The following is a 26,036-nucleotide window of genomic DNA, read 5'->3' on the forward strand; positions in this document are numbered from 1 at the left end:
GACGGGCGCCTCCAGCGCGCGGTGTGGGGTGGGAGGGAGGGGGGAGAAACGAAGCGGCGCGGCCGGGGATTGGCGGCCTCCGCCGTCGGTCAGAGGTGAGGGGAAGGCGCGCGGCGATGATGTAATGGCTTTGTGCGGCGGGGGCAGCGCTTCCTGGCGTCTCGCGCGGCGGCGGGCGGCTCTGGGGCGTCGGGGGCCGCCGCGGGGCCTCGCCAGACCCGCCGGGGCCTCGCCAGGCCCGGCCCGGCCCGAGAGCGGGGGTGAGCCGGGGCCGCGGGGAGGGCCTGCCGCTTCTGGGGAAGCGCCGCGGAAACCGGCCCGGGCCCGGCGGAGCGAGCTTCGGGCCCGGCGGGGCGGAGGGAGCCGCTCCCGCGGCGGCGGGTGGGCCGCTTCCCCTCACGCCGCGGGGTGCCGTGACCCGGGGTGGGGGTGGGGATAACGCTGCGGGCCGGGGTGTCCGTGAGCCGGCCCGGCTCCGTGCGAGGGAGCTGCGGGGCCGGGGGTTTTGGGTCGGTTTGGGCGGTAATCTGGACTTTGGGGTTTTCGGTGGCCGCGGGTGAGGTGCTGAGGAATGGCGCCCGAGCCTGGCGTTGGAGCCTGGTTCCAGATCAGAGAAGAATAAAAACTTACAGTTGGGTTGTTTCCTTTGTTTCTCTCGTAGGTGGAGGAAGTAAATAGTCGGAGCCCTCTTTAATTCCCCTGATCGTCGCTCAAGTGTAACTTTTGATGTATGGTCTCTGAAGCCCCCCACTATGCCAGCGGCCACCGTAGACCACAGCCAAAGAATCTGTGAGGTCTGGGCTTGTAACTTGGATGAAGAGATGAAGAAAATTCGTCAGGTTATACGGAAGTATAACTACGTCGCGATGGTGAGTGGGCGCTTGGTGTTGGGTTTAGCAAACTGCTGCAAAAAACACGATGACTTTGTTTCACGTTAATAAAGCTATAAACTTAATTTTTCAGTGAAAGAATAATGGATTTTTAATCACAGAATCATTAAGGTTGGAAAACACTTCTAAGATCATCAAGTCCAACAATCCCCCCAACACCACCATGCCTGCTAAACCGTGTCCCAAACTGCCACATCCACATGTGTTTTGAACCCCTCCAGGGATGGGGACTCCCCCACTTCCCTGGGCAGCTGTTCCAATGCCTGATCACTCCCTCAGTAATGAAATTTTTCCTAATATCCAATCTGAACCTCCCCTGACGCTACTTGAGGCCATTTCCTCTCGTCCTGTCGCTAGTTACTTGTTGAATTAACGGTGTACGGACATTAGGATCCTAACCTATTACTTTTTTGAAAACTAAATTTACACGTAGTGCTCTTCAGCTGTGGAACTGTTAGATGCTTGGAACACGTTTTGTGAAAAATGAGCAATGGCAGTTTTTTGTGGCTTTCTCTTGTTGATGTTTTATTTCTCTTCTTGCAGGATACGGAATTTCCAGGAGTAGTTGCAAGGCCTATTGGAGAATTCAGAAGCAACGCAGACTATCAGTACCAGCTATTACGCTGCAATGTAGACTTGCTAAAAATAATTCAGCTAGGACTGACATTTATGAATGAGCAAGGAGAGTACCCTCCAGGAACATCAACTTGGCAATTTAATTTTAAATTTAATTTAACGTAAGTGTTAAATGTCTGTACTGGTGAATGCATGTTTCTGGCTTACTGGGAATGCGTTACAGGTTGTGAAAGCTTAACAGCTCTTCTTATCTATATGGCTGGAATACCATAGGTGCTGTGTGAGGAAAACTTTTGCCAGCCAAACGTGTGCTTTCTTCCCTCACTTCTGTGCGGTCTGTCTTATTGCTGGTAATTTGGTCAATAATGCTAAGCAATTCCAGCAAAAGTTTTAAAAAGATGCATTTGTATTTGGTGCAAGAGTTAGCTCTGCATTTTGATATATAGTGTTTCAAAGCGCTTTGCCTAAGCTTAGTGTAGGTCTTACTAGTTCTGATAGAAGTCTCATGTTCTTTCTTTTTGTGTTTTTTAATGGGAAATACATGTGTGAAGGAAAAAATGTAAAGTTACCGACTAAAATAGAAGTATGACAAATGTTATCAGCAAGTTCTAAGGCAGGTGTACTCTGGTGACTTTAAGATGATGTTATTCTCATTAAAAAGCTCACAACAAGTTCTAGATAATATTCTAGATAAAATAACTGTCAACTTTTTGATACCGCAGCAGCTTTTTTTGTATTTTACAAGCAACTTATTCTATTAAGCTACTGGATTTTAATTTTCTTTTGTAATGGGTTGAAAGGGATTATTGATTCTACAGCGTAACTTCTGTGGAGATTGTTGTTCTGGGTTATCTTGTGTAGTGCTGGCTAAAAATCACGCTGATTTTTATTACCTGTTGCAGTCGTATTGTGAACTGTATTTCAGAATTTGATTTTTATCAGCGATAAACCTTAAAGTGTGAACCAAACTTTTCCAGTGGGATGAGGCGTTCTAATTATGTCTTTAGCAGGTAGATGACAAGGTTACTAATACCTTGAATTTTTTCCTGAAGTAAACGTAGTTGGTCTGAATTGAGTATCAGTACAAAAACTTCTCAAACGTAAATCTGTTGGAGGCTTGGGGGTTTTTTGGCAGTTGTGTTGTAAGCTGATAACTGGACAGCTTGATACACATGAGTTAAAACTGCAGCCTACAAAGGAGGTTCAGAGGACAGACCTTTTTCCTGCAGATAGAAAGAGTTGTTTTCAAAGTAATCGGGGTTCTTACAAAGGAGAAACCTGCTGCTGTCTCTCTCGATCTTTCTGCTTTTCTATACAAGCAGTGCTGTGGCTTGTCACAAATCAGATTGGCCTGAGGAATGACATGCTCTTGTTAGCTTTGTTGGAACCACTTCTTGAAAGAAAAGGCAGCGTAGATGTGATGTTTTGCTATCTCCGAACTTACCTGGCCGTGTAAGCACTGGGTGGAAGTTACCCATTGTTTTAATAGAAGAATATACTAATCCTGCTGAGTGTGGGAGAAAAAGGAGGCGGGATGAGTTAATAACTTCCAACCCGTGGTCTCGGAAGAAGAGCCTGGGTTGTGTTTTACGAGCTTCGAAGGTCTGCTTGTTGTCAAACAACCGAAAAGTAGTTTTCCAGCCAGTTGTGCCAGATGTTGCATAGAGAAGACAGCTTAGTAAGGCAAGATCTAGGTAGTCGCTTACCTAGCTTGTGAGTAGTTCACTGGGGGCATTTTATACAAGAAGGTGAGCTAGGTAGGTGCTGCATGAAACATGAATATTTTTTTTTTTTCCCAGGGTTGGAGAAATGACTTATTTTTGTCTGTGTCTAAACTTCCTTTTGGGAAGTTTTTGGGAATTTTTTCTAATTTTGTCATCTACATATTACCACCAGGTGCCAGGTGTTCTGCTCCTAAAGCAAAACAGCCGTTGGCTGTTCCTAGAAGGTAATTTTTTTGTCTGGGGTTCCAGCCAGGTCTTGTTACAGTGCGCTTTTAAAGACCATAAATATTTATCTGAACTACCTATCCGCCTGATTAGTGCGGAGCAACAAACTCGAGTTAAGACTTCTTTTTGTAAAATAGGCGTGTTTGTTTTGGATGGGTTCTTTAGTGCGTTACGGAAAGGGACGGCTGTTGGGAAGCTGGTGCCTGAAAGCTGGAGAACCGATGAGCAGCTGTGTGGGAGAGAGGGAGAAAGACACAACACGTCTTCAGAGTGTATCTCTGTTCTGATGAGTGATGGCTTGCTATTAGGAGTAAGGTGTAGAAGTCTACGACTGAATCTAATAGTCGAGTTTGATATATCGGTTGTCTTGCCTGTTCTATTTTTATGTAGTTTGGTTGGGGGTTTTTTATTAAAATCAAACACTGTACACTGAAGAGACTTTGTAGAATAGTAATTGTGGACAGTAACAAGAATATCATCTTCCAAGTAGAGCCACTTTTGAATTTTTTTTTGAGTTAACCATTCTATGTCTTTGTTATAACAATGTAGATGAAACTTGAGGAAGAAAACCCACCTCATCCATTTCATCACAAAATACTTAAGAGTTTACAAAAATGTTAGTGGTAGAGGGAGTAAATACAGGGATAAGAGGGGGATCAAACAAGGCGTTCAGGAAGTTTTTCTCTCCTGTTAAATTTTACGTCCGAAAAATGGCGATTAAAGAAAAGTTGAAGTTGGTTATTTAGGAAGAAGACGTTACGCTTGTGAATTTTGAGGATTGACTAGATGGAGCAAGTATTTTCAGTTGTAGTGAGGAGGAAGTTTTGATGAGCATGTGTCTAAACATTTACGTAAGCTTAAATCTCAAGAAATGTGTGGAAAATATTATCTACAGAACGAACAGCAGCACTGGGATCTGGAATCTGCTGTTCTTAGTTGTATAATGTAACAGATGTTAGTGCTTCAACTGTTGTATTTCAGTTGTCACAGTTTAAGTAATAGATCTTATTCGGGAAAATACCTGTATTCGGACATTCACTTTCCTCTGTAGGTTTGCAAAAGCAGAGTTCTAGGTAATCGGAAGAGGAGCAGGAACCAGGTTTTTATGAAGGAGGCAAGATTGGAGGTGCTGGGAGTGATGAAATGCTGGTCAAGGTTAACAAAAGCTATGAAAAACAGTAGTTAACACAGAACAAAGTCAAGTTGTTCCTGCTCTGTGCTGGTCAAGTCTGCGGAATGAATAGTAAAAAAGAAATGTTACCAGGCTTATAATCACTGAGATTTGTAGATTTTGACAATTTGCTTCTCCTCTCTCTGTTTCTAGAGAAGATATGTATGCCCAGGACTCTATTGAACTGTTGACAACATCTGGTATCCAGTTTAAAAAGCACGAGGAGGAAGGAATCGAGACGCAGTACTTTGCAGAACTGCTTATGACATCAGGAGTCGTTCTGTGTGAAGGAGTCAAGTGGCTTTCCTTTCACAGGTAAGTTCTGCATGTTATGTATTCGAGGTTTTGACGTTGATTATTGAATTCTGGAGCTTGGATTTCACATCTCGCGTTGAGTGGTATATGTCTGAGAGTGTATATAGCACGTATCTTGGTTGGTAAGGCTCAGAAAACTACTTCTGCTGTCACACCTATAGCACCGTTCTGTATTAGAAGAATAGAGCGTGCGGGGTGGTGCTGGTGTTTTATTTTGGGTGTTTACACTGTAACCAGAAAAACGTGAAACTCCGAAGCCAGCAGGTGGCATTGTATCTTTCAATATCACACATGCAAGTAATAATGGCAATAATGATAAAAGCAAACTATTCCTAAGCAGTTCTTGAGCAAATACTGTTTGTCTCGTGGGAGAGACTGCAGAATTATCAGTGAAGAGTTTTATAAAGCAGTTCTCAATTTGTTTTAAATCTTCTGGCAATCTAGGCAGCTGAAAATTACTCAGCTTGGAAGGAGAGCCCTGGTAAGCCTTAATTCTAGCTGCAGTAATGAATATCTTTTACTATTTATTCCCTCACAGGAACTCATCTTCCAAGCAGAAATAGAAATGTGACTGCTAAATCCCTACGAACATGTCAAGAGAAAAACAATCTTCTAGTGTTAATAAGATTCAGCATTTTAAAACTTAGGCAATAGTCATTGTATAGTCAACTGTGTGCCTGAAAGAATTTGCACCTTTTGTAAGCAACAGGGGCTTTAAAGGCTTGTTGCTGCATAATGCCCTCAAGCTGACATCTTAAATACTGGCTGCTAAGCCAGTCAACCAACTCAAAGCAAATGTTTTAGCTGAGGCTAGTAGTTTCCTTACAGCTTTATTCTTTATCACGCGTGCTATGTTGGTGGGTGGTAATATGTAGATGACAAAATTAGAAAAAAACCAAATTCTTCATCCTTGGGTATTAAATGGTGGAGAGGAGGTTAGAGGAGAGAAAGGCACATGGAATTAGAGAAGTATTTGCATTATTAACCAGCTGAAAAGTAAGGGTTGCTTCAGCAAGGAATGTAAAACAGTAGTAGAAAGGTGCATAGAACAGCCTGTTGCAGACTTCATCATTTTGACTTGCTTTGTAGAAAGCAAGTGTTAGACACTTTTCAAAAGGGGTGGGGGGGAGAAAAGACAGTTGGGGAAAAAAAAAAAAGGATCCTCTTTGAGTAGGCTTGTCACCTATCTGCCTACATCTTCCGCTTGCAGCTGTCTCGACTCACAATATGACTCCAAAATAGTCTTACTCTTGCTATCCTACTAGCAGGATAGCACCCTGGGGAAAAATGCTGGAACAAGAATGCCACGAACTGTGTCAAAATAACTAGAAAGGCTGAACTAGTGAATTAAATTTTGTTCAGCTTCTTAAACCTATTATTGTGGGCTCTTACGTGCGTATTTGTGATTTACACTTGATTACAGTAAAATTGCGTGGCTGGTTCAGGAGGAGGGGAGGGATTAACACACGTGTAACTGGTACCTCAACAGACACTGCGGTGTTTTTCCAGTAGCGCCTAATAACTTCAAGGTCCAGCGTAAGCTATCCTAGCAAAAGAGTACCTGGGCCATTTGTACACTAGGGATTCTTTTTCAAGCATAATTATATTGTTTGTGTGTGATTCCTGATTAATATGCTGGGTGAAGCGTAGTGCAAACTAGGTGCAATAATGCTGTTTTTACTAGTGCCGCTTCTGAAGGAGTTTTGGAATGGCTTTATTCAAGTCCAGTTTCATCTGTGCTAAAATGAGTTTCTGTTGTGGACTTCACTGAGAACGTCTTTAGAAATCCTCTTAAGACAGCTATTCCAGCAAATGTCTGTCGGACACTGATTATCCGCAGCTCTGCTTGAAGTCGGAGAGCGTTTAAAGGCTCTTGCGCTTGGCGGAGTGTGTTGATGTTACCTTGAGCACAAAACCCTGGAGTAGCGGGTGAAGCTCTGAGGAAGCTGAGGTTGCACAATGCTATAAATGAGCATGGGTCACGTAGTGTGCCACAGAGAATAGTAAACAGCTGTTTCTAAATATATCTTAGGTTGATTGTGATTATGTTCTGTCAGTGGAAACTTAAAACAGCGGGACAGCCCCGCTGAAATTTTGTCTTGTGTAGGCTCTCCATGCAGTAGTTCTCTGACTAGTGAAAAAGCTGCGCTTCGTGGTTGCTGACTGTGCTGTTGCTTCAGTTTCCTTAAAATGCTTGAATTACTACTAACCCTCAAAATTTATGAGCGTCCTAGGAAGCGAGCAGAGGGGAATTAACTCCTTTCTCAGAGCGTAAGATTGAGGTTTTGTTTCACTTCCTAGTCTTTGAGTTCCTTGAACTCTTACGTAGTTTATTTCTAAGCTCTTAGCTTCGTGAATCGTTCTCCATGTGTGCTTTTTATCTCTAGATTTGATGTAGCTGCCTTGGCATGCTGACCTGTGAGCAAATCTGTGTGGACCTGCAGGGCTGCCAGGCATGAGCGGGAAAGCATTTACGCTGTCACCAATTCTTGCACACCGCAACTTCAGAAGCGACTCCATCAATTTGTGTCTGCGTGTGTTAAAATGTATTTGAGTTGATGAGAGAGGAGGGGGAAGCCCTGAATTTCTGATTCCTGTCACAGTTGAGAGCTGTGGGTGCTTGACAGCCTGACAAGTTATAAAACAGAAGGGCTCAAACACTGTTTGTGGGGATGTGCAGCTGACTGCTCCGTTGACGCGTGGGGTGTCCGCCTGTCTGCAGCCTCCTCACTCCACCTTTGGAGGCTCTGTGCAAACCTGCCTCTTAGCCCAGGTGTTTTTGGGAGGCTGGAAAGTTCCGAGCTGTTGTATTTCAGTGATCATTTGTGTCTAACTGATCTTAGTAAAACTTAATCTGTTGGCTTATTTCTCTTAGCCAGTTATAAAATGCAGTAAAGCTTTCTCAGCCCTGTCAGGTTTTGATTTATTTCAGAGACTGTTGGTGCTTGAGTAGAGTTCATTGTTAATTGGCTATCTGAATTCTTTCTGCATAGTAAGGGAAAGAATTACACACGTATTTGATCTTTTCCGTGGTCTTGTTGCCTACAGCTGTCCGTGTTCAGTGAAAAAAGGAGGGAGAAAAAAATAAAGTTGTTATAAGAGTGCCGCTGCTGCTGTATAGCTCCAGGGATTGTGGTTAGCTGCACTTAGTAACTTTTGGTGATTATATTAGAAATGGTGAAAGCTTTTTAAGGAAAGGAAGCCTGTGTGCTTTAGGGTATAAACCAACCACTAATTGCCTGTTAGAGGATTAGAAGAAAACTTCTTTAATGAGCAGATAATTGCATAATTGCTCACTGTGGGCTTTCTTACCCTTCTGTTAGCATTCAGCAGTGGTCACTCAAAAATTTTTGAACACTATATATATATATATATATATATATTTTAGTCTTGAATTGGAGTGACAGTTCTTAGGTCGGTGTAAGCTTGGATGACTGGAGCATATTACTGCCAAAAAGTGTACTAAAAAGGTCATGTAAATGTCTTGATACTGCATTGTGATTAGCGATGCGTGATTTGTGATGATTGTTATAAGCACAGTGGGACTAAGCGTAAGCAGCTGGAACCTAAGGAATGTGCGAGATCGTTTGGTAGAGCTGACTAAAACTAACCCGTGCTTAGGATCCAAAACCAGGTATCTGACTGGATGCTGCTGCACGATGGAAGCTGAACAGAGTGATGAATGCAGTGCACATATATATAGAAATTGCAGATTTGTGATAGCTGGCTCCCTCTCAATACAAATAGTAAATGAATCTTGAATTTTCTTTTCTTACAGTACTTCCTTCTTAATGGACACTGGAAGTGTTTGAGAGCATGTGTTTTGTCAAAATTCGATCATGTACATAATATTTTTTGGAAGAGGAGGGGAGTTAAAGACATACCTTTTTTGGTGGAAAAGGGGCATAAATACAGTTTTCCTCACTTTAGAGGTTTTTGTACAGCTGTTATGTTTGAGCCGCAAGGATGACAGATGTCAGGAATTCAGTGAGTTAATGAGCTCTCTAATCTCTAGAGGAGTAAATCTCCTTAATCCTGAACAGCCTTTTTTGCTAGTGTATTTTTTTCTTTTCTTTTTTTCTGTAGAGGGTTTTATGCTGATACTGGCTTCCCTACCATTCCCCCCCACAGGTGATCTAATAAAATTAAGCTTCTCAGCTGCTGTTCTGCTAACTGTACTACAGGTTTTTACTTTGTAAGACTAGGCTGAAATCCTTCTTCATCTTTGGCTCCTTTGCTGCCTGGCCAGTGGCTGCTGGTGTGGAGATTGGAGTGCTGCCAGCACAGCTTCCAAACACCAGATGCAGTGCAGGATTCGTTCGACGTGAAATTCCTGTTTAGAGCACTGGAAACCCCCATGGGAGAGCTATAATAGTCTGAACCTTTTGTATAACTGGTATTAATGGACTTTTAGCAAAGAATCCATTCATTCCCAGTATGTTCAAGATTTTTCTACCCTCTGTCTAGAAATTCATAAGGTAAAGATTATGTACAGAACCTGTTTGTATAGAAATGGTACAAAAAGCGATGCTTTTTACATGGAGTGTGCAAGCTAAAGCCTTGAGCCTGCATCAGAAGTCACCAGTCTTTGTGGGCAGTGAATATCCACAGGATCAGTAGCACAGTGCTCTTAACTGATTTGTCTTCTGTGTTGCTCATCCCACAGTTAAAGATCTCAGTCAATATGTACCAAGTTTCAAAATTCTCGGTTCCGAGTATGGTGCTCATGTCACCAAGAATGAACACGAAGTCTTAAACCAGGAGCTTGCAGTGTGGTGGCTGCTCGTTCACTTGAATTTCTCTCTCAGATGTACACTGAGGTTCCTGAAGCAGCAAAACCCTTGCAGCCTTCAGCAGAGGCAGCCCTGCTGCATGATTTCATCTTCTTTGTTAGTACAGACATTTTAAAAATTGCATGTCAGTAAAATCTAGGAACTGATTTGATTCAATGCAAATCTAATAGCAAAGAAGAGAACGTATTGGTCACCCACCTCACTCTGTGAAATCCAGCCCTTTGGATTTCAAGAACTGTAGAAGTGTCTCTGTCTCATGCAGTTTGTAGGGAGAAACTCTGGCTGTGTGAAAGGAATGAGCTAGGACTCTTTGTTTTAAGTTCTTGCTATCAGATGAAGTCCCAGCAGCAGCACTACCTTCTGTCAGGATTTGGAGAAGCTCCTCAGGCGTGGCTTTTTTTGCTTCTTCACTTGGCCTTGTTGAGATTAAATTGTTTTCCCTGAAAGCTGTGAGGTATAGTCTTTTGTAAGAGTCAGTCTTAATTGCATTGAAATTAAGCAAAATGTTGATGTGTAATAAAGTCTTGATTTTTGAAGTGAGACGAATGCTTTTAAGTTACTTGCTTACATTGCTTTTGTTATTAATTTGCAGTGGCTATGACTTTGGCTATCTAATCAAAATCCTGACAAACTCTAATCTACCTGAAGAAGAGCTGGACTTCTTTGAGATACTGCGATTGTTTTTCCCTGTCATCTATGATGTAAAATATCTCATGAAGAGTTGCAAAAATCTGAAGGTAAGTAATCTGTTAATGGCTCGGAACAAGTTTTAGTTTTGGAGAGAGAGTACTTTCTGCTAAGACCCACTTATTTTCCGTATTTTCATTTTCTGGTTTTGCTTTGATAATACCCATTAAACAGCCTTGTTGTCTCAAACTCTATATATTTAATATTAATGGCTATTGACAGAGGCAGGCAGGAGCACACATTGATTTTTAGAACTGCTTACCAGTTCAAAACAGCATGTTGATACTGTATTTATGGTGCCCAGTCTTTGTTGACAGATGATAAACCCATGTTTGGAATTGATCCTTCACTTCTTGAGCCGTAAGAATTGATGGGTTTCATACACTCTTATTTCCTCGCTGTGCAGTCCGCTAAAGGACTGCCGTCGTCTCGGCAACGGTAATTGCAAGGATGATGCTGTGGAAGTGCCTGGGGAAGAGGAGCGGAGCGAAGAATGTTTCCGATGGCCCTGTAAGGAAGGCTGAACAGCAGCATACGTGCAGGGACAACGTGACTTCTAGAAACAAATGCAGTACTAGAAACTAATCTGTCCTGTCAGGCCGGCGGGGTTACTAGTTGGCTTACTCTGGCACACATAAAACTCGGATACTTTCTTGGCCTGGAGAATGAATGGAAACGGGAACTAAACATGTGAAGGGGAAGACAGCGAAGTGAAAGACGATTCAGGGATTGTTAACAGCTTTACTTGCCAAAGAACTGTGAGAGTCGACTGCTACTGGAATGAGGTGCATCGCTCATCGGAGGCAATTAACAACTTGCTGCTTTTATGGAAAGTAGCTCAATTCTGTCGGCTTTCTTAATGAGAACCTGCAGGAAGAAGAGAACACTGACTGTAGTACAACCAAATCCTGACTACAGAGTGGCTTGCCGCTTCGTCGTGCTCAGCTAGTGATCTGCGTGGGGTTTACAGTCCTCTGTTTCTTGCTAATGAGCTAAAACTAATGGAGCGTGTCACTTTGTAGTAGCCTACTTGTGTGGGAAGTAAGGTGTGTAGATCCCTTTGTTAATCAAATTAACATTGAAGATGGAGACCTCTCTTCCAGTTTGCATGAAAACTATACCTATCTGTGTTGATCTAGACTTGTTACTGGTACCATCAGCTGAGCAAATAGCTGAGTATTAGAGAAAATCTTAGAAACAGTTCTTCTCCACAGAGGCCAGAACTAAAAAGGAACTGTTCATAAACTTTGGGATTCTTAAAGGAGAGGCGAGGAGGAGCCCCAAACAAAACAAACCTCTCACCTTCTGGCTTCTGGTGAAGGGAAGTAAAGCATCTGGTGCCTTAGTGGTGGTGACGCACTTGCCGAGAACAGAATGTATATTCCAGCTTCACGGACGTAGGAAAGGTGACAGAATGGCGTTCCGAGGCGCCGTTCCCAGAGGCTCTGGGGAGGAGGGGACTGTGTTTCCTGTCACTTCATTAGGACGGAGTTGTGTGTAACCTGCATTGTTTAGAGATACTGATGTTTTTTGGAGAGAAGAAAAACCTTCACAGGTCTTATTTCAGCAAACCTTAAGAACAAGGGTGTGGTTGGTTGGCTGGGGTTTTTTTTCCCCCCTTTGGAGCTGTAGGTCAGCTTTCCTGCAATAAATCTTGTTGCTGTCACCTAACCTGCAGGCTGGCGGTGACAGGAGGGGAAGGGATGTGGACTACCCTGCCCCTCCAGATCTGCCAGCCATGAAGTGTCGGTGGACTTGTACTGTGCGGAGCAGCTGTCTGAAACGAGTTGCTGAACGTTCCGTGTGGTGACTGTCCAAATGCACGCGCTGTCTCCTGATGTCTGTCGCTTCCAATCTCTAATATTAAACTGCGGTGAATTGAGCTGCTGTGCGGTTGTCCTTTATTGACTTGTCTAAGTTATTTTTCGTATGAAAGTCAGTGACTTGCTGTAGGTCCCCCACTTCCTGGCCCCACACACCCAAAAAAAGCATTTTTGGCATTGAGGAGAGAAACATGCGTGAGGACTGGGGAGCTGCTTGATGCTGCTCTTGTGGAATTCAGTAGTCTGTGAATTTACAGTGCGTTACCCTTAAACAGACACGAGGGTACTTTACTGGCATGCAGACTGGGAGTTAACTGGGGATATTAATGTGGTGTAGGTTAAACTCTTGCTTGTTTTCTAAAATCCTTCTACGTAGGCAATTGCAAACCTTTTTATAGTAACAGCAACTCCTAGGTAGATTTATAGACCTTGGTGGAAACTTGCTTCTAAGATGAGCAGTTGTACAGAACAGTGACCTCTGGTACCAGTGTCGTGAGACTTCAGAGTTTGAACTGGATTTGCTGTTGACTATGGCTGTGTGATTATGTAAATTATTCTGTGGCCTTTTTCTTGAAAGATCAATGCTCTGAAAATTTGGAAAGAATTCATCCTTCTCCTCCAAGAGTAAAATGTTCTTATCTGGAGTGCAGAAGCCTTGCCTGAAAGAGAATCTTGGTAACCTGTTAATTTTCTGAGACAGCCAGGTTTTATTCTGTAGTTACTGCAGTTACAGACCAAGAAGTTCCACACGAAAGTGGTGTGTAATATATTGATAAATAGATATATACTATTAAAAGCAAATATTACTGATTTTTATTCTTGAGTGGGTTTTTGTTGTTGTTTAAAGGTAGGGTGGATAGTCTGATAGCTGGCAGAACCTGCTGCTGAGACCCTGCTGATTTGCAGCTTGAGGAAGTAGAGGGTTTAGGAGCAGCACATGGTGGTGTGGGCCTGACTGCTGTTGCCAGCTCTTAACAGCTCATTATTGGAGTAGGAAAGCAGAGACCATGTTTGTTTCTGCTTTTTCCCCCCTGCCCATCAACTCTCAGCATGTTTTTTGAGGCTGTAAGTTAAATAACTGAGTGTTTGCAGTGTTGAAGTGTTGTATCCAAGCGGATAAAGAATCACAGAATCATTGAGGTTGGAAAAGACCCTGAAGGTCATTTGAGTTAGGAAAACAAGCTAGCTTCAGTGCTGCACTGTGTAGTGTGTAGAGTTACCTTAACCTTCTGTAAACTATATTCCTACTGTTGAAGGTAGAATAAAACTAGCCATGCCAGCACTAGGTGTTCATGTGGGTTTGTAGGTGTTCCTTGGGAATGTTATTGCTGAGGCTTCCATTTTTTTGAACAAAACAAAGACCGAGATCCAGACTTTTTGCCGTAAGATTCACAGGAATTTTTCAGAATGTTTGATCTGATTTTCAGGTCAGACTTCATTTTTACTGCTGTGTGAACCTTAACTTTGACTGGCACGCTTTTGCCTCTTACTGCTTCCCTTCCTGTACTTGAAACGGGTTAAGAATGCGAGGAGAGGTGAACTTGGGTACTGGGCAGGCTTTCTTTAAAAGCATTGCCTCTGTGCAACGTTTTTGCCTGGCAAAGCTTACAGCAGCACAGAGGATTTTTGTCTTTGGTTTTTTGGTCTTTCTAGACCTTAAAGAATGTGCATGTTTTTTATTTCCAGTAGCTTTATGGCTTAACGATTAAAAATAAAGAATTTATGTGCAAAATAATGTACTCAGTGTAGCTTACAGCATTAAAAGATTGTGGTTACAGTACAACGTGTCTGTCCTGCAACAGACTTGTGTTGTCTGTGTAAAACCAAACCGACTCCTGACGGGTTTGCTTGCACACGTAGTGGTTATCACCATTTGGGGGGGCACCAAGAAGAGATGTATGTAGTCACTCAGCTGTTCAGGGGGTAGCTTTGCACATATGCTTATCAGGAAGAAAATTTGCTTCAAAACTGGAGAGGTTTTACCTGTAAGAGCAGATAGATTTGCAACTCTGGAGTGATATCTGCAGCTTCAGAGTCTGTCCTTTTAAACTTTGTATCGACATCCAAAGCAGACCTGTACTGTTTTAAGTGGTTCCCTTTTTGTCTGTGAGATGTTTATACACTTTAAGAAGCAGGTTTCATTACACACGTGACTGTTAGAATACACATCTCCAACAGAAAAACTGGCTGTATCATTGGATTTTAGTATATTAGAAAGCTGGTTGGAAGAGGATGGATTTTTTTGCATGTTCTTTTCCCCTGTCCTCTTATGGCAACCAACGAAACAAACTCTGAAGAGGGGTAGAATGTCTTGTAGAGACGAGTGGGCACTTTCTTCCTTTTTTGACTTTACTGCCTGCTTTCTTACTGCCTGCTGTGTAACATTTTCCTGGACTACCTGTAGTGCTCTAGATACTTAAGGGTACTCCCACTTTTTCTGGCGGGAAGTGGAAAACCCCTCAACTTAATTGTGGACAGGTAAGTGGAAAGAAAAAGGTCTGTATCAGAGGAAGCCTAGGTGCTTCAACATGTGGAGGCATATGGGCACCTCATTTCTAAGCACTGGAATTCTTGTGTTTGTGGAACAATGTTTTTACCCTTTAAACTTTCGTTCAGGTAGGAGGAGTGCAGGAACACCTGGGTTTGTTCTCCAGCATTGCCGGCCCTTTTGACATCTGGAAGGAGCTGTTTTGTTAAGCGATGACATCTGGTTACTGGGAGGAGCTGGAACGTGAAGGAGTTGTAGTTTTGGTGGTCACAAACACTGCTTTGTTTAAGCAATACTGACACAGAATTCTCACGTTGCTGTTGACACTGAAAGTTTGATTCTCCACATGTGTATTTATCTAGTATAAACTGTTTTGGCCACTGTGCAAATGTTCAAATATACCGGAGGTTATAGAACTTGTGTAACAGATCTTCCCAAGTCTAGCCGTTCAGTTTTCTCATTTAATTTTTTTTCAACAGTTAACAAAAATGTTTTCTTTTTCAGGGTGGATTACAAGAAGTGGCTGAGCAGTTAGAGCTGGAAAGGATAGGACCACAGCATCAGGCAGGATCAGATTCTTTACTCACAGGAATGGCCTTTTTCAAAATGAGAGAAGTAGGTGGACGTATTAGTTTTATCTCCATGATAGTAACGTGCTGTGATAGATGGAATCGCTGATTCTGATAGGTCTGCTGTATTGTAAGGAGGTCTGTGAAGGGCTTCAGGGGTCATTTCTTTCTTGATATTTAAAAATAAGACCACCTGTATTTTCCCCAGAGTAGGTGTGAACCAGCCCCACTGATTCCCTGCTTAGCTTAGCTGCTAGGAGTGAGTTTTGCTTCTCGTTTCCAGCCTCTGCCTGGCTTTTGAATTTTTTTGCAGGTTTTTGATTTTGGGTTTTTTTACCTTCCCTGTTTTGCAGGGCACCTTTCTTTTAGGTGGCTGCTGCAGTGAGATGTGAACTGCTGGAGCCAGACTCCTTTCTGGGTGACCATACCCAAGCCAGTTTTTGGGGGCCTTCTGCTCAGTGTAGTACGCAGCTGGGGTGCAGTGCTGCTTGTGAGAGGCTTGGGCGGGGAACGAGTGTCTGGACTAGCTAAACTTGCAGGCTACAGGTGTATGAAATAGCGACTTTCTGGCTTACGTGGAGAAAGTCCATGCATACGTTCCTTGTCATTGAGTAAAGCACAGATGAACTCAGGTTCTGCAAAATTCTACATCAGTCAATGAAGTCAAGGCTTGCAGCGAGGGAAATCAGGTTTTGGAAGCTTCCTTGCCGCTTCCCTGTGTACAACAGGAAGATAGTAGGATATTTCGCATTAGCAGAGGAAACAAATGTTGAAGGGGCCTCTTCTGGAAACCGGTTGCACCGGTCAAATGCCAGTGCCTCCGAACGTGGCATTCTGCCAGCAAGTGTGTCATCTGCCGTGTCGAAACGGGTGGCAATAGCAAACCTCATCTGTTAATGAGCTTTAGTGTTGTGTGCTGAGGTGTCTACCTTCTGTAGTCCAGATTTTTGTATAAAGGAGAAAATGACCACGAGTTTCTGACAAACATTGGTGAGACAGCAGGTGAAAAAACAAGTGCTGTGATAGAAGCTGGTTTGCTCCTCCTAACGCTCTGTTCTGCCTCCGCTGAGCTGCTGCAGGTCGTGGGCTACAGGTGTGATGGAGAAGGTTGTGCTTCTGGAAACAAAATCCAAAGCAAGTAGAGGGGAAGAGGAAGTATGTGATAATGGTGCCTAAGATACTGCCTTTCAAGTTAGTTTTCAAGAGGAAAAGGTTCAAACCTGAGAGATGCAGTTTGTGTTACGTGGCAAACAAGCTGCTTGGATTTGTTTTCCAAAAGCTCTTATTGGGGGAAGTAGAAGAGTTTTTTGAGTACAAAGCATTTGCTTAATTAGGCCAACAAAGATGGATTGAGTATGACGATTTTTTCAGTACTTTCAGAGATTCTTTGCAAACACAGTATTTCTAAATAAGGACAGCAGAGAAATATATTTAATGTGCATTTGTAAAGCCTTTTCATTAGAGTTCACTGTTAAACAATGTATTTCTGAGTGAAAAAACTTCATTTTACTATGCTTTTAGAGGTATGGAATTAATAAATGTGTTATTACTGTGTTACTCGTTGTTGTGAATGAGTGGGAACTTGCTGGGATTTGGACTCCCAGCCAAAGAAGTTACTCATCTTTTTCTTCCCATCAGAAATAGTTAAAATACCGGTACTAAAACAGCAGAGCTGCTGTTCTGGGGTTTTCCTATCTATTTATTTCTTTAAGAACTTCTAGGACTTTAAAACTTTTAATTGAGGCCTTCGGTTCCTGCAGTACAGAACTTTCCATCCAGACTGTGCTTCTAAAAGCAAAGCTTAAAGGCAGAAGCTTTCAGCCTGTGTGGTAAATGCAGTCCCCCGCGTTTGGACCGTGCCCTGTGTCCGCACAGCTCCTGCGTGCTCCTGGCTCCCTCGGACTGCTGATGGTGGTGATGACTCAAAATGTCAACCACCGGGATGTCCGGGCTTGCTCTGAAGTTTCTGGGGTGAAGGATTTTTGTGTATTTGTGTTTTTTTGTTTTTTTTTTTATGGGATGATTCATGGTTTTGCTTGAAAACCTAAGTCGGAAAGGTAGACTATCAGAATATCACGGGGTTTCATATGCCTTCCCTGAAAGGTTCTGTTTGTAATTAAGACTCGTAAGGTGTAAATGCAGTCTTAACACAAAATTTACTTTTAATTTTGCTGTTCGTTTTTTAAATGAAGTCCCCCTCTGTGAGGAGCTAGCTGGAAATGTGTCTTTCTGCATTTCTGTAAACTCCATAACGGGTTTCACGCTCAAACATTCTCCCCAGCCCCAAACCCGTGTGATACAAATTGGGACATCCTTCCGTTTCACGACAGAGTGTGATGAAGCCCCCCATGCTGAGGAGTAGGTAGAGTACAGGCACCGGTGATGGGTGCTAAGCATCTGCCTGTTGAGACGCTCCACAGAAACCGGCTGGAGAAATATCTGTGGTGCGCTCGCAGAAAAGCGAGTGGTAACTGATACGATGAGATTACCAAAGCAGTTTCATCAGGAGAGGTGCGCACGAGGACGGGTCGTGTTCCTCGACAGATTTCCTTCAAGGAATCATGTCATATGGCACATTTGATAACGTGTAGAGATTAAGTGTGGTATGTTAATTATAGCATCTTTTGCACCTTAGGAATTGATATCTTATGCTAAAAAGAAAGTAACATTTTAAAGCCTTTCCGTAGTTGTATTTAAACCGAGCCTTGTCTTTGGCAGTAATTTGTGTCTCTCTTTTAACTCTTCAGATGTTCTTCGAAGATCACATCGACGATGCTAAATACTGTGGCCACTTATATGGCCTTGGTTCGGGGTCATCGTATGTACAGAATGGCACAGGAAATGCGTATGAAGAAGAAGCCAACAAGCAGTCATGACATGAAATGAAAGGCCGTCTTTTTGACCTCCACGTGCTTGTATATAGGTTTTATCTCTGGTTGAACCCCTTGGACAATAAGGCTGTTTCTCCTCCTTTCTCAGCACACTTTCTTTTCTGCCTTTCTATGTACTAAACTTGACTGTTCCTATCACAGATTTTGATCTTGATAAGTAAAATTTTCTGGGTTACATTTTGGCCTCAGATCTGGCCCCTTTGTAAAGAAGCACGTATAGGATCAGCGTGGCAGAGAGAAGGGGAAAGCTAAATCACAATGAATAGTCTGGTAAATTTACCTATATTGATCTTCTGGTTTTTTGTCTCTTTCCCCTCCCTTCTCCCAATTAACTGGCACTGATTGTAACTAACTTCCCCATTCAAGTCTGTTCCTTCCCGTATGCAGGCGTTTTAGCTATTCAAGATTGTGGACCATCAAATTTGCACTTTAGAGAGCGACTCTGACTCAGATCCTCTGTGGTATTTGAAGTTTTGCTTTTTCTTTTGCCTTCAGCTCGAAAACAATCATTTGCCAAGTTCAGCAGCTTCACACTGTTATTTCCTTGGTATCTCAGCCCATGGAACGTGACTCACTGGCTGCATAACCTCCGTGTGTTCCAGCAAAACAAACTACTGATATCGTAGTAACTGCTGTTACTTTACTAGTGCTCGGTCATCTTCAAACACATCCTGCACACGTCAACTGCTGGTTGGCCCGCTGCTTTAAAACCGCTCTGCCGTGGGGAAAAGAAGCTTGAAAAAACAGCTTTACACCCTTCAGGAAAAGAACAGCTATGACTTCAGCACGTGTGCCGTTAAGCTGGGAGGCGGCGGATGTTGGAATAGTAGGGGTTGTGTAATGGCACGCTTCCCTTCCTAGCTTTTATTCTGGTAGTGTACACCTCAGAGATTTTTTTACGGAGTCATATTTATTATGTACTTGATTTGATGATTTTTGAAAGTCAGTTTAGTTGAAGATAAAACCCAAAGATCTGAAAAAATACTATTTAATTGAATGATTGAATTAGAAGGACAATTAAATCGTGCTTTTTTTGTAGTTGCTACAAAGACAGATGTTGCAGATACTTGTTGTAAAACAACAAAATATAAATAACTTATAGCTAATAAAGTTACCTGAGGAGTGTAATGCTAGTTTATTTTTGAGCATATCTTAGCAATATATTTTAGATATATTGTTTTAAAGGACCCTAAAGTACGTTCTTAACTCTGCATAGCATGTGTACAGAGCAGTTGTGCAGGGAGGGTTTTTGATTTTGAATAGCTAAATACTAGCCTGAAATGACGGAATGTGCGACATTGTGTGCCTGCCTGCGCGGACGCCTGCGCGTGTTCGGCACGGAAATCGATAGCAGGAAAATCTCCAGGTGTTCGCCAAATTACTCTGTTTTACCTTGTACTTAAAAAATCAGACACCTTTTTTTCATGGAGTTACGGTGATGTAACTGGGTGGTCCTTTTTAAACAACAAATAATTTGCATAACAGAGGGTATTTGTTTTTAAAGCTTTTGTAAATAAAGGCCTAAGAAATGTTTTCTTACATAACAAGAGACTGGTGGTTTTGTTGCAGAATTTTTTTCCGTACTGTATTTATCCAGTTCAGTTCTGTATCCCGTTTTGTGTAGGCATGACGGTTCTGAAAAGGGTCTGACCACCGCTCCCTGACCGTTCCACTCGCGGAGCAGAATTCTGGTCACGCGTGTCCAACCACGTCGCTCCTACTGACGCGAGTTGCAAGAGCGGTGATGGCGACGTGCTGCTGGGGCAGCCACATCCCGTTAGTCATTTCTTGTGAGACCGTTACGCGTGAGCGGGTGGTGCCTTGTTTCAGCTTTGGTTGTCTGTGGCTTTAATAAGACTGGGACTATTGAAGGGGAAAACAGGGTGGATTCGTACCGTGGCATCGACCTCTGGGTCTCTTCACGCTGGAACTGCAGGCTGACACGGAAAAGTTGCATCCACGTGGAATGAAGAACCCCTGAAGCTTGAGGCGTTCGCTTGAAAGCTCGGGAGCTTTGCTAAGGCGTGCTGGTACAGCTAGCTGAGGTTAACTTTTGAAGGCAGTCGCTCTTCGAAGAGCTCCGATGGGGTTTTGTTTTGAAGTAACTTTTTAGCTGTGGATCAAAGGACATTTTTAGAGGCTTCTAACCATGTGTCTGCAGTAGGAGTTTTAGTTCGTACTGGGATGCGCTTCTGGAGGGACTGCAGAGCATCCCACGTGCTGCGTGCTGTGCTGTACTTCCCGTGATGGAGCTGTCGGAGCTTGGGCTTCTTTTGGAGGAACCTAAACCCAACGGTGCGTGGTGGGCGTGTGTCTCGTGCCCCAGCTGCTGATGAGCCTGCAGCCTGCGGGACTGGGCTGGGTTTGCATAAGCCCTAGCCTCAAAATCTCACCGAGGACCGACTTGAAGAAATTTTTTTTAGGGTTGGACTAGATGACCCACAGCGGTTCCTTCCAACCCCTACCATTCTGTGATTCTGTGAAATTCTACTCCTTAGTTTTCTTCCTGGAAGAAAAGCTTTTCTGAAAAGCCACTGATCAGCATGAAGCTAAGGTTGTGCTTCAGTTCTGCGTGAGGACTCGTGGTCTGATCCCTGTGATCTGTCTGAGCGCTGAGCACAGCTGGGGAGAACATCTGCGCATCGTTCTGTTTCTGGGGCAGAATTACATTTAGATTCCATTAAGGAGTGATTTAAGTGGTGGATTGTAGAGATGATGGGAAAAGTAATTTCTCTTTACGTGTAGGACTATTACTCGTAAACTGCAGAGCCCGAAATCCGAATCTCTCCAGAGTGGACTGCTTTAATTGCTTTCGCAAAAATAAATGTGCAGGCGCAGTTCCAGCTGTCTAGACATGCACCTTTGTGCTGAGACAGGAATTCTCTTTCCAGGCCTCTGCTCTTCCCAATCCATTTAAAATCTATTGTTGTTTGAGTAGGTTTGTCAGAAAAAATGCAATATCAAAACCTGTTATATTTGATTTTTTTTTTTAAATTCACTTGTATTTTTGCCTCCTGGAGTCAGATGAGTCTGTTCCAGGAACACTATGTTCTCTGTCACTTTTTTTTTTTTCCCCCAGCATTTAATCCTTTTGCTCATTGAAACTAGGCAAGAAGGATCTCTGAGACAGAAAATGGATCTGGAGCGTATTCAGAGCCTTTGGGGCTTCTTCCCGTATGAGTCTGGGGATGACCTGTAAGCTCTGACATCCCAAGAACTCTCTCTAATCGCATCTGACTGGTTACTCCCCCCTGGAGAATGGTTCGCGCCCTCCGGCAGGGAATGAAGCGCCGGCAGCAGGGAGCGCGCACTGATGAACAGGGAGCTTCTGACTAAGCGCAGACATGGAAGGGAAGCGTACGGAAGGTGGACGCAGGGACAGGTGACACTCTCCAAGCGTCCAGGGGTGGCATTGAGAAAGCCAAAGTCTTATCTGCTGTTGGATCTGGTGAGGGACGTGAAGAGCAGCAAGAAAAGCTTCTACAGGGACATGAGGAGCAAAGATCAGAAAAAATGAGAGCACTGCTGGCTGGGGGCAGGAGACCTACTGACAAAGGACATGGAAAAGACCGAGGTACTCAATGCTGCCTTTGCTTTGGTTTTCACTCGTAAGACTTACCTTCAGGAATCCCAGGTCCCTGAGGTGCCTAGGAAAGTCTGGAATGAGGAAGACCTGTCTTTGGTGGGGGAGGATCAGGTTAGGAATGTTTAAACAAGGAAGTTCGGAGAACCTGGTAGGATGAACCCGCAAATGCTGAGGGAGCCGACTGATGTCATTGCGAGGCCATTCTCATCTTTGGAAGGTCATGGTGATAAGGGTACCTTCCTGAGGAGTGGAAGAGAGCAGATGTCTCTCCTGCCTTCAGGAAGGGCAAGGAGGATGCAGGGAACTGCAGCCCGGTCAACCTCACCTTGATCCCAGAAAGGTACTGGAGCAGATAATCCCAGAAACCATTTCCAAACACAGAATGGATAAGAAGGTGATGGGAAGTGGTCAGCCTGGATTCACGAAGGGGAAGTTAAGTTCTGACCAGCTTGCTGCGTTACCCTCCTTTGAGCAGGTACATTGCACTAGATGATCATTACAGGTCCCTTCCAATGCGAGCTCTTCTGTGATGTCAGAGCACGCTTACGTAGACTGCGCTTGGTCCTTGTGTCTGAAATGGATGAGGCGTGAGTATGGGTGTTACAGAATCACAGGGGCTGGAAGGGACCTCTGTGGGTCGTCTAGTCCAACCCCCTGCCGAAGCAGGGTCACCTACAGCAGGCTGCACAGGACCTTGTCCAGATGGGGTTCGGATATCTCCAGAGAAGGAGAATCCACAACCACTCTGGGCCAGGGCTCCGTCACCCTCAGAGGGAAGAAGTTCTTCCTCATGTTCAGGGGGAACTTCCTCTGCTTCAGTTTGTGCCCATTGCCCCTTGTCCTGTCGCTGGGCACCACTGAAAAGTCTGGCCCCGTCCTCCTGACACCCACCCTGCAGATATTTATAGGCATTTATAAGGTCACCCCTCAGCCTTCTCTTCTTCAGGCTGAACAAGCCCAGCTCCCTCAGCCTTTCCTCCTAGGAGAGATGCTCCAGTCCCCTCACCATCCTCATGGCCTTTCACTGGACTCTCTCCAGTAGCTCCTCGTCTTTCTTGAAGTGGGGAGCCCAGAACTGGACACAGTACTCCAAATGGGGCCTCACCAGGGCAGAGCAGAGGGGGAGGAGAATGTTCCTTAGCCTGCTGGCCACTTTCTTCTTAAAGCACCCCAGGATCCCATTGGCTTTCTTGGCAACCAGGGCACACTGCTGGCTCATGGTCAACTTGTCGTCCACCAGCACTCCCAGGTCCCTCTCCGCAGAGCTGCTCTCCAGCAGGTCAGCTGTGTTCTGCACCCACAAGGTGCATGCGTGTACTGGTCACCCGTGGGACAGCCCAGGCAGTTCCTTCACATTGTGTAGCACAGACTGGAAGACACGGCTCGTGCAGCCAGCCGGTTTTGTGTAAGGTCCGAGTGTTGCCTCCTCCTGCAGGCTTTTGCTCTTGCACTGTTGTGTTTTGCTGAAAGAACAGAGATGTCGGCTCCACTGCCAGGCGATGGGGCACGGGAAGCTCCTGAAGCGGAAGGAGATCGTGTACCTTGGGGCATCGGTTATTGTTCATCTTGCTGTCCTTAGTTAAAAATTACCATATCAAAGATAATTCCACCAGTTAGAAGCCTGAACAATTGCAGAGAGCAGACTGGGTCTGAGTGACGTCTCGAGAGGCTGGTGAGTCGCAGGGGGAGAAGCTGGTCGTAACGAGTCTGTTTAGCTGTACGTGAATCCAGTTGAGAATTGTTTCTGCTGGGTTACGAGTTGTGTTTCTGTCATTGCACAGCACTGATGGTGTTCATTTTCCTGCTGGGGGAGTGACCTTAACCGCTGCCTTAAGTAACACGGTGTTCTTCAAAGTTACAGAATCAAACCGGTCTTTTGGGGCGTCCTTGTTGTAGAAACCCACATGGCAGATTGTGTCATCCTACGCTACTTTCATTGAATACTTCCAATTCCTAGCTTCTAAGTACTAGCGCTTAAGAAATCTCACATTTAACCATGTTGGCGGAATGCTCTTGAGAGGTAGTGCTTGTTCAGCTCTGTAAAACACTTTTGTGTAATTCTTCTTTTGCGGTCGTGTAGAGAAATAGAAGAAGGGCTAACTAAACCAGCCGGCAAAGCGAGGGTGTTAGTCCAGTACTCCTTGATCAGGTTCTTCTAGATATTCCACATGAGGAGGGCTTAGTAGTTTAGCACCAAAATTAGTTGAAGGTATTTGTTGTTATGTGGGATTTTGGTTTAGAAAAGCGATGCGGCAATATACTGAAATCACAACGCAGTCTAGTGACGGGGTATACGGTTGAGTCGGGACTCAAACGCCGTTCGCTTTACTGGTCTCTACCACGTGCTCACCATCGTGGCACTGGGCGATCCCGGGAAGGAACGCATGGGTTGAAGCCAGCTCAAGCCCATTGCTCTCCTCAAAGCTGCTTTTGCTGGGTGTTTCAGTTTTTAAACCCGATGTTGGGCTGAGCCACGCACACACATCCCCATGTCAGCGGGGCTGGCTCCGGAAGGCAATGCTTTCTGGGGGTGATTCTAGGGAAGGCCATTTACGTAGCCAGTTGACCCGCTCAACTGGTGCAGCTGTTTGTCCACGGCGAAGGCCATCTCTGGTCCCCTTGGTGTTGAGGTCAGTTCGGCTCCTCCGGTGACAGTTGTGGTCGCTTTCCCCTTTCTGTTCCGAGCTTGGTGAGCAGGCCATGTTTTGTCTGTCTTCTCTGAGCCTCCTGCCACCGGAGGGACTCGTTGACCAGTCACAGAATGAACATGTGGCTTTAAAAAGGCCAAATGTTGCTGTTTCTTTTAAATGTGCTACGTATTAATAAATATGCTGTTCAAAGAGGGGAAAAACCCACAAATTAAGCCCCTTCATCTTCACTTAGGCTTCCCCCAGCATATCTGGTTTGGTTTTGCTGCCATGTTTTTCAGTTGTTTTTTTTCCTGTTTTCTCAAGTGTCATTTTTACTTGAGACAATGTGTATCTGTGTACTCTACTTTAAACTCCCGGCTGGTTTCTCAAACTTGAACTAACTCCTCGCCTAAACTAGTTGAGTGCACTGAAAGAAAGAGATTGCTTCTGTAGTGAATCAGTTTTTAGAATTTCCCTGGAAGTTTAATATTCACGTGGTGTTAATGGATAGGGTGGCGTGGGCTCAGTGCAGCTTATTAACTTGCAAAGTAATTTTTCTAGGAAGTGAATTTTTAAATAAAACAGACTTCTCAAGATTTTTATTTAATGACATGAAGTCAGAGATGGCAAAGAAAGCCGAAAGCCTCACGTAGAACTGTTGGTATTTGCTTGACTGCCACAAACTGTTTGCAGAGTTTGAACAAAATCTCACAAATAATAAAATCCCAATTTTTACATAAACGACATCAGTTCTCTCAGCATACTTTCCTCTTTGTACCATGAAGTTCTCCTCCAGGTGTCTCTGAACTTTAGGGTCCCCGGTTGGTTTACAGGAGGTTGTTTTGGTGTTGTCCTCCCTCTTGCCTGACGAGGCATGGCAGGGGAAGGAGGCGGCTTCTCCTGCACTATCCGAGCAGTCCTGGGCTGGGAGCGAGATGTGCTCAGCGATGCCAGCTGTTCACATCTGGCTCCTGCAGGGGCTCGGCTCAGCCTCTTTCTCCAGCAGAGGTGAGATTGATTTCCTTTTGCCTCTGCTGAAGTGGGAGAACGGCCTTGCCTGGGCGCACTCTTTCCTGGTGAGCTGCACGGGGTAAGGCGAGGGAAGGGGATGAGGAGAGGGGAAGCCTTCCCTTCTCTCTGCTTCAGGTGGGAAGGGGCAGTAGCTCAGCTTCCGCAGCCGCCTTACCGAGACTGCGCTGTGTCTTTGGTGGGGCAGCGAATCGGAGCTGTGGTTGCAGTTGGCACTATCTTTTCTCTGCCTTTCATCAGGTAACAGCTGAGCTTCGCAAGCTCCCCATTTTCCTTCTGCCTTGTCCCTCTGCATGCTCTGGAGCATATCCATGGCATCCGTGGTAGTGTTTATGCGAAGGTTAATTGCTCGTGCACTCATATCATCACTAAGCGACTGGTTTTCTCTGTTGTATCTGTTCGAACTACTGGCCAGTTTAATCTCTGATATGACAGAGAAAATAACTGGAAACAGCTTCCTGCTGTTCAGGCTGTAACAGTTTGTATACGTCGTGTATTTTGTCTTTATAACCAGGGCTCCTTCTGAGGTCAGCTGAGAATTACTCTGTTTTCGGAAGAAAAAAAAGGAACACGGCTTCGTAGCGTGGTGCCTGTCAGGAAGTGTTGGGTCCGTTCCAGTTACACCAGTCGGTCACAGGA

At 44.3% G+C, this 26,036-nt stretch overlaps 1 protein-coding gene across 2 annotated transcripts; it reads left to right on the forward strand.

The window, feature by feature from the left end:
- Positions 1 to 47: 47 nt before the first annotated feature.
- Positions 48 to 19,703, forward strand: CNOT7 (CCR4-NOT transcription complex subunit 7). 2 transcript variants are annotated; one of them, XM_075421919.1, is made up of 7 exons: positions 48 to 95; positions 662 to 869; positions 1,434 to 1,627; positions 4,740 to 4,901; positions 10,287 to 10,431; positions 15,197 to 15,307; positions 18,009 to 19,703. In XM_075421919.1, the coding sequence occupies exons 2-7, from the start codon at positions 753 to 755 to the stop codon at positions 18,135 to 18,137; spliced, it is 858 nt and encodes a 285-aa protein (XP_075278034.1). In that variant the 5' UTR covers positions 48 to 95; positions 662 to 752; the 3' UTR covers positions 18,138 to 19,703. The 2 variants fall into 2 exon arrangements, with proteins under 2 accessions (XP_075278034.1, XP_075278033.1); XM_075421918.1 differs by lacking the exon at positions 48 to 95 and adding an exon at positions 169 to 260.
- Positions 19,704 to 26,036: the final 6,333 nt, after the last annotated feature.

Source organism: Opisthocomus hoazin, chromosome 5, assembly GCF_030867145.1.
Source record: "Opisthocomus hoazin isolate bOpiHoa1 chromosome 5, bOpiHoa1.hap1, whole genome shotgun sequence".
NCBI classification, from domain to species: Eukaryota; Metazoa; Chordata; class Aves; order Opisthocomiformes; family Opisthocomidae; genus Opisthocomus; species Opisthocomus hoazin.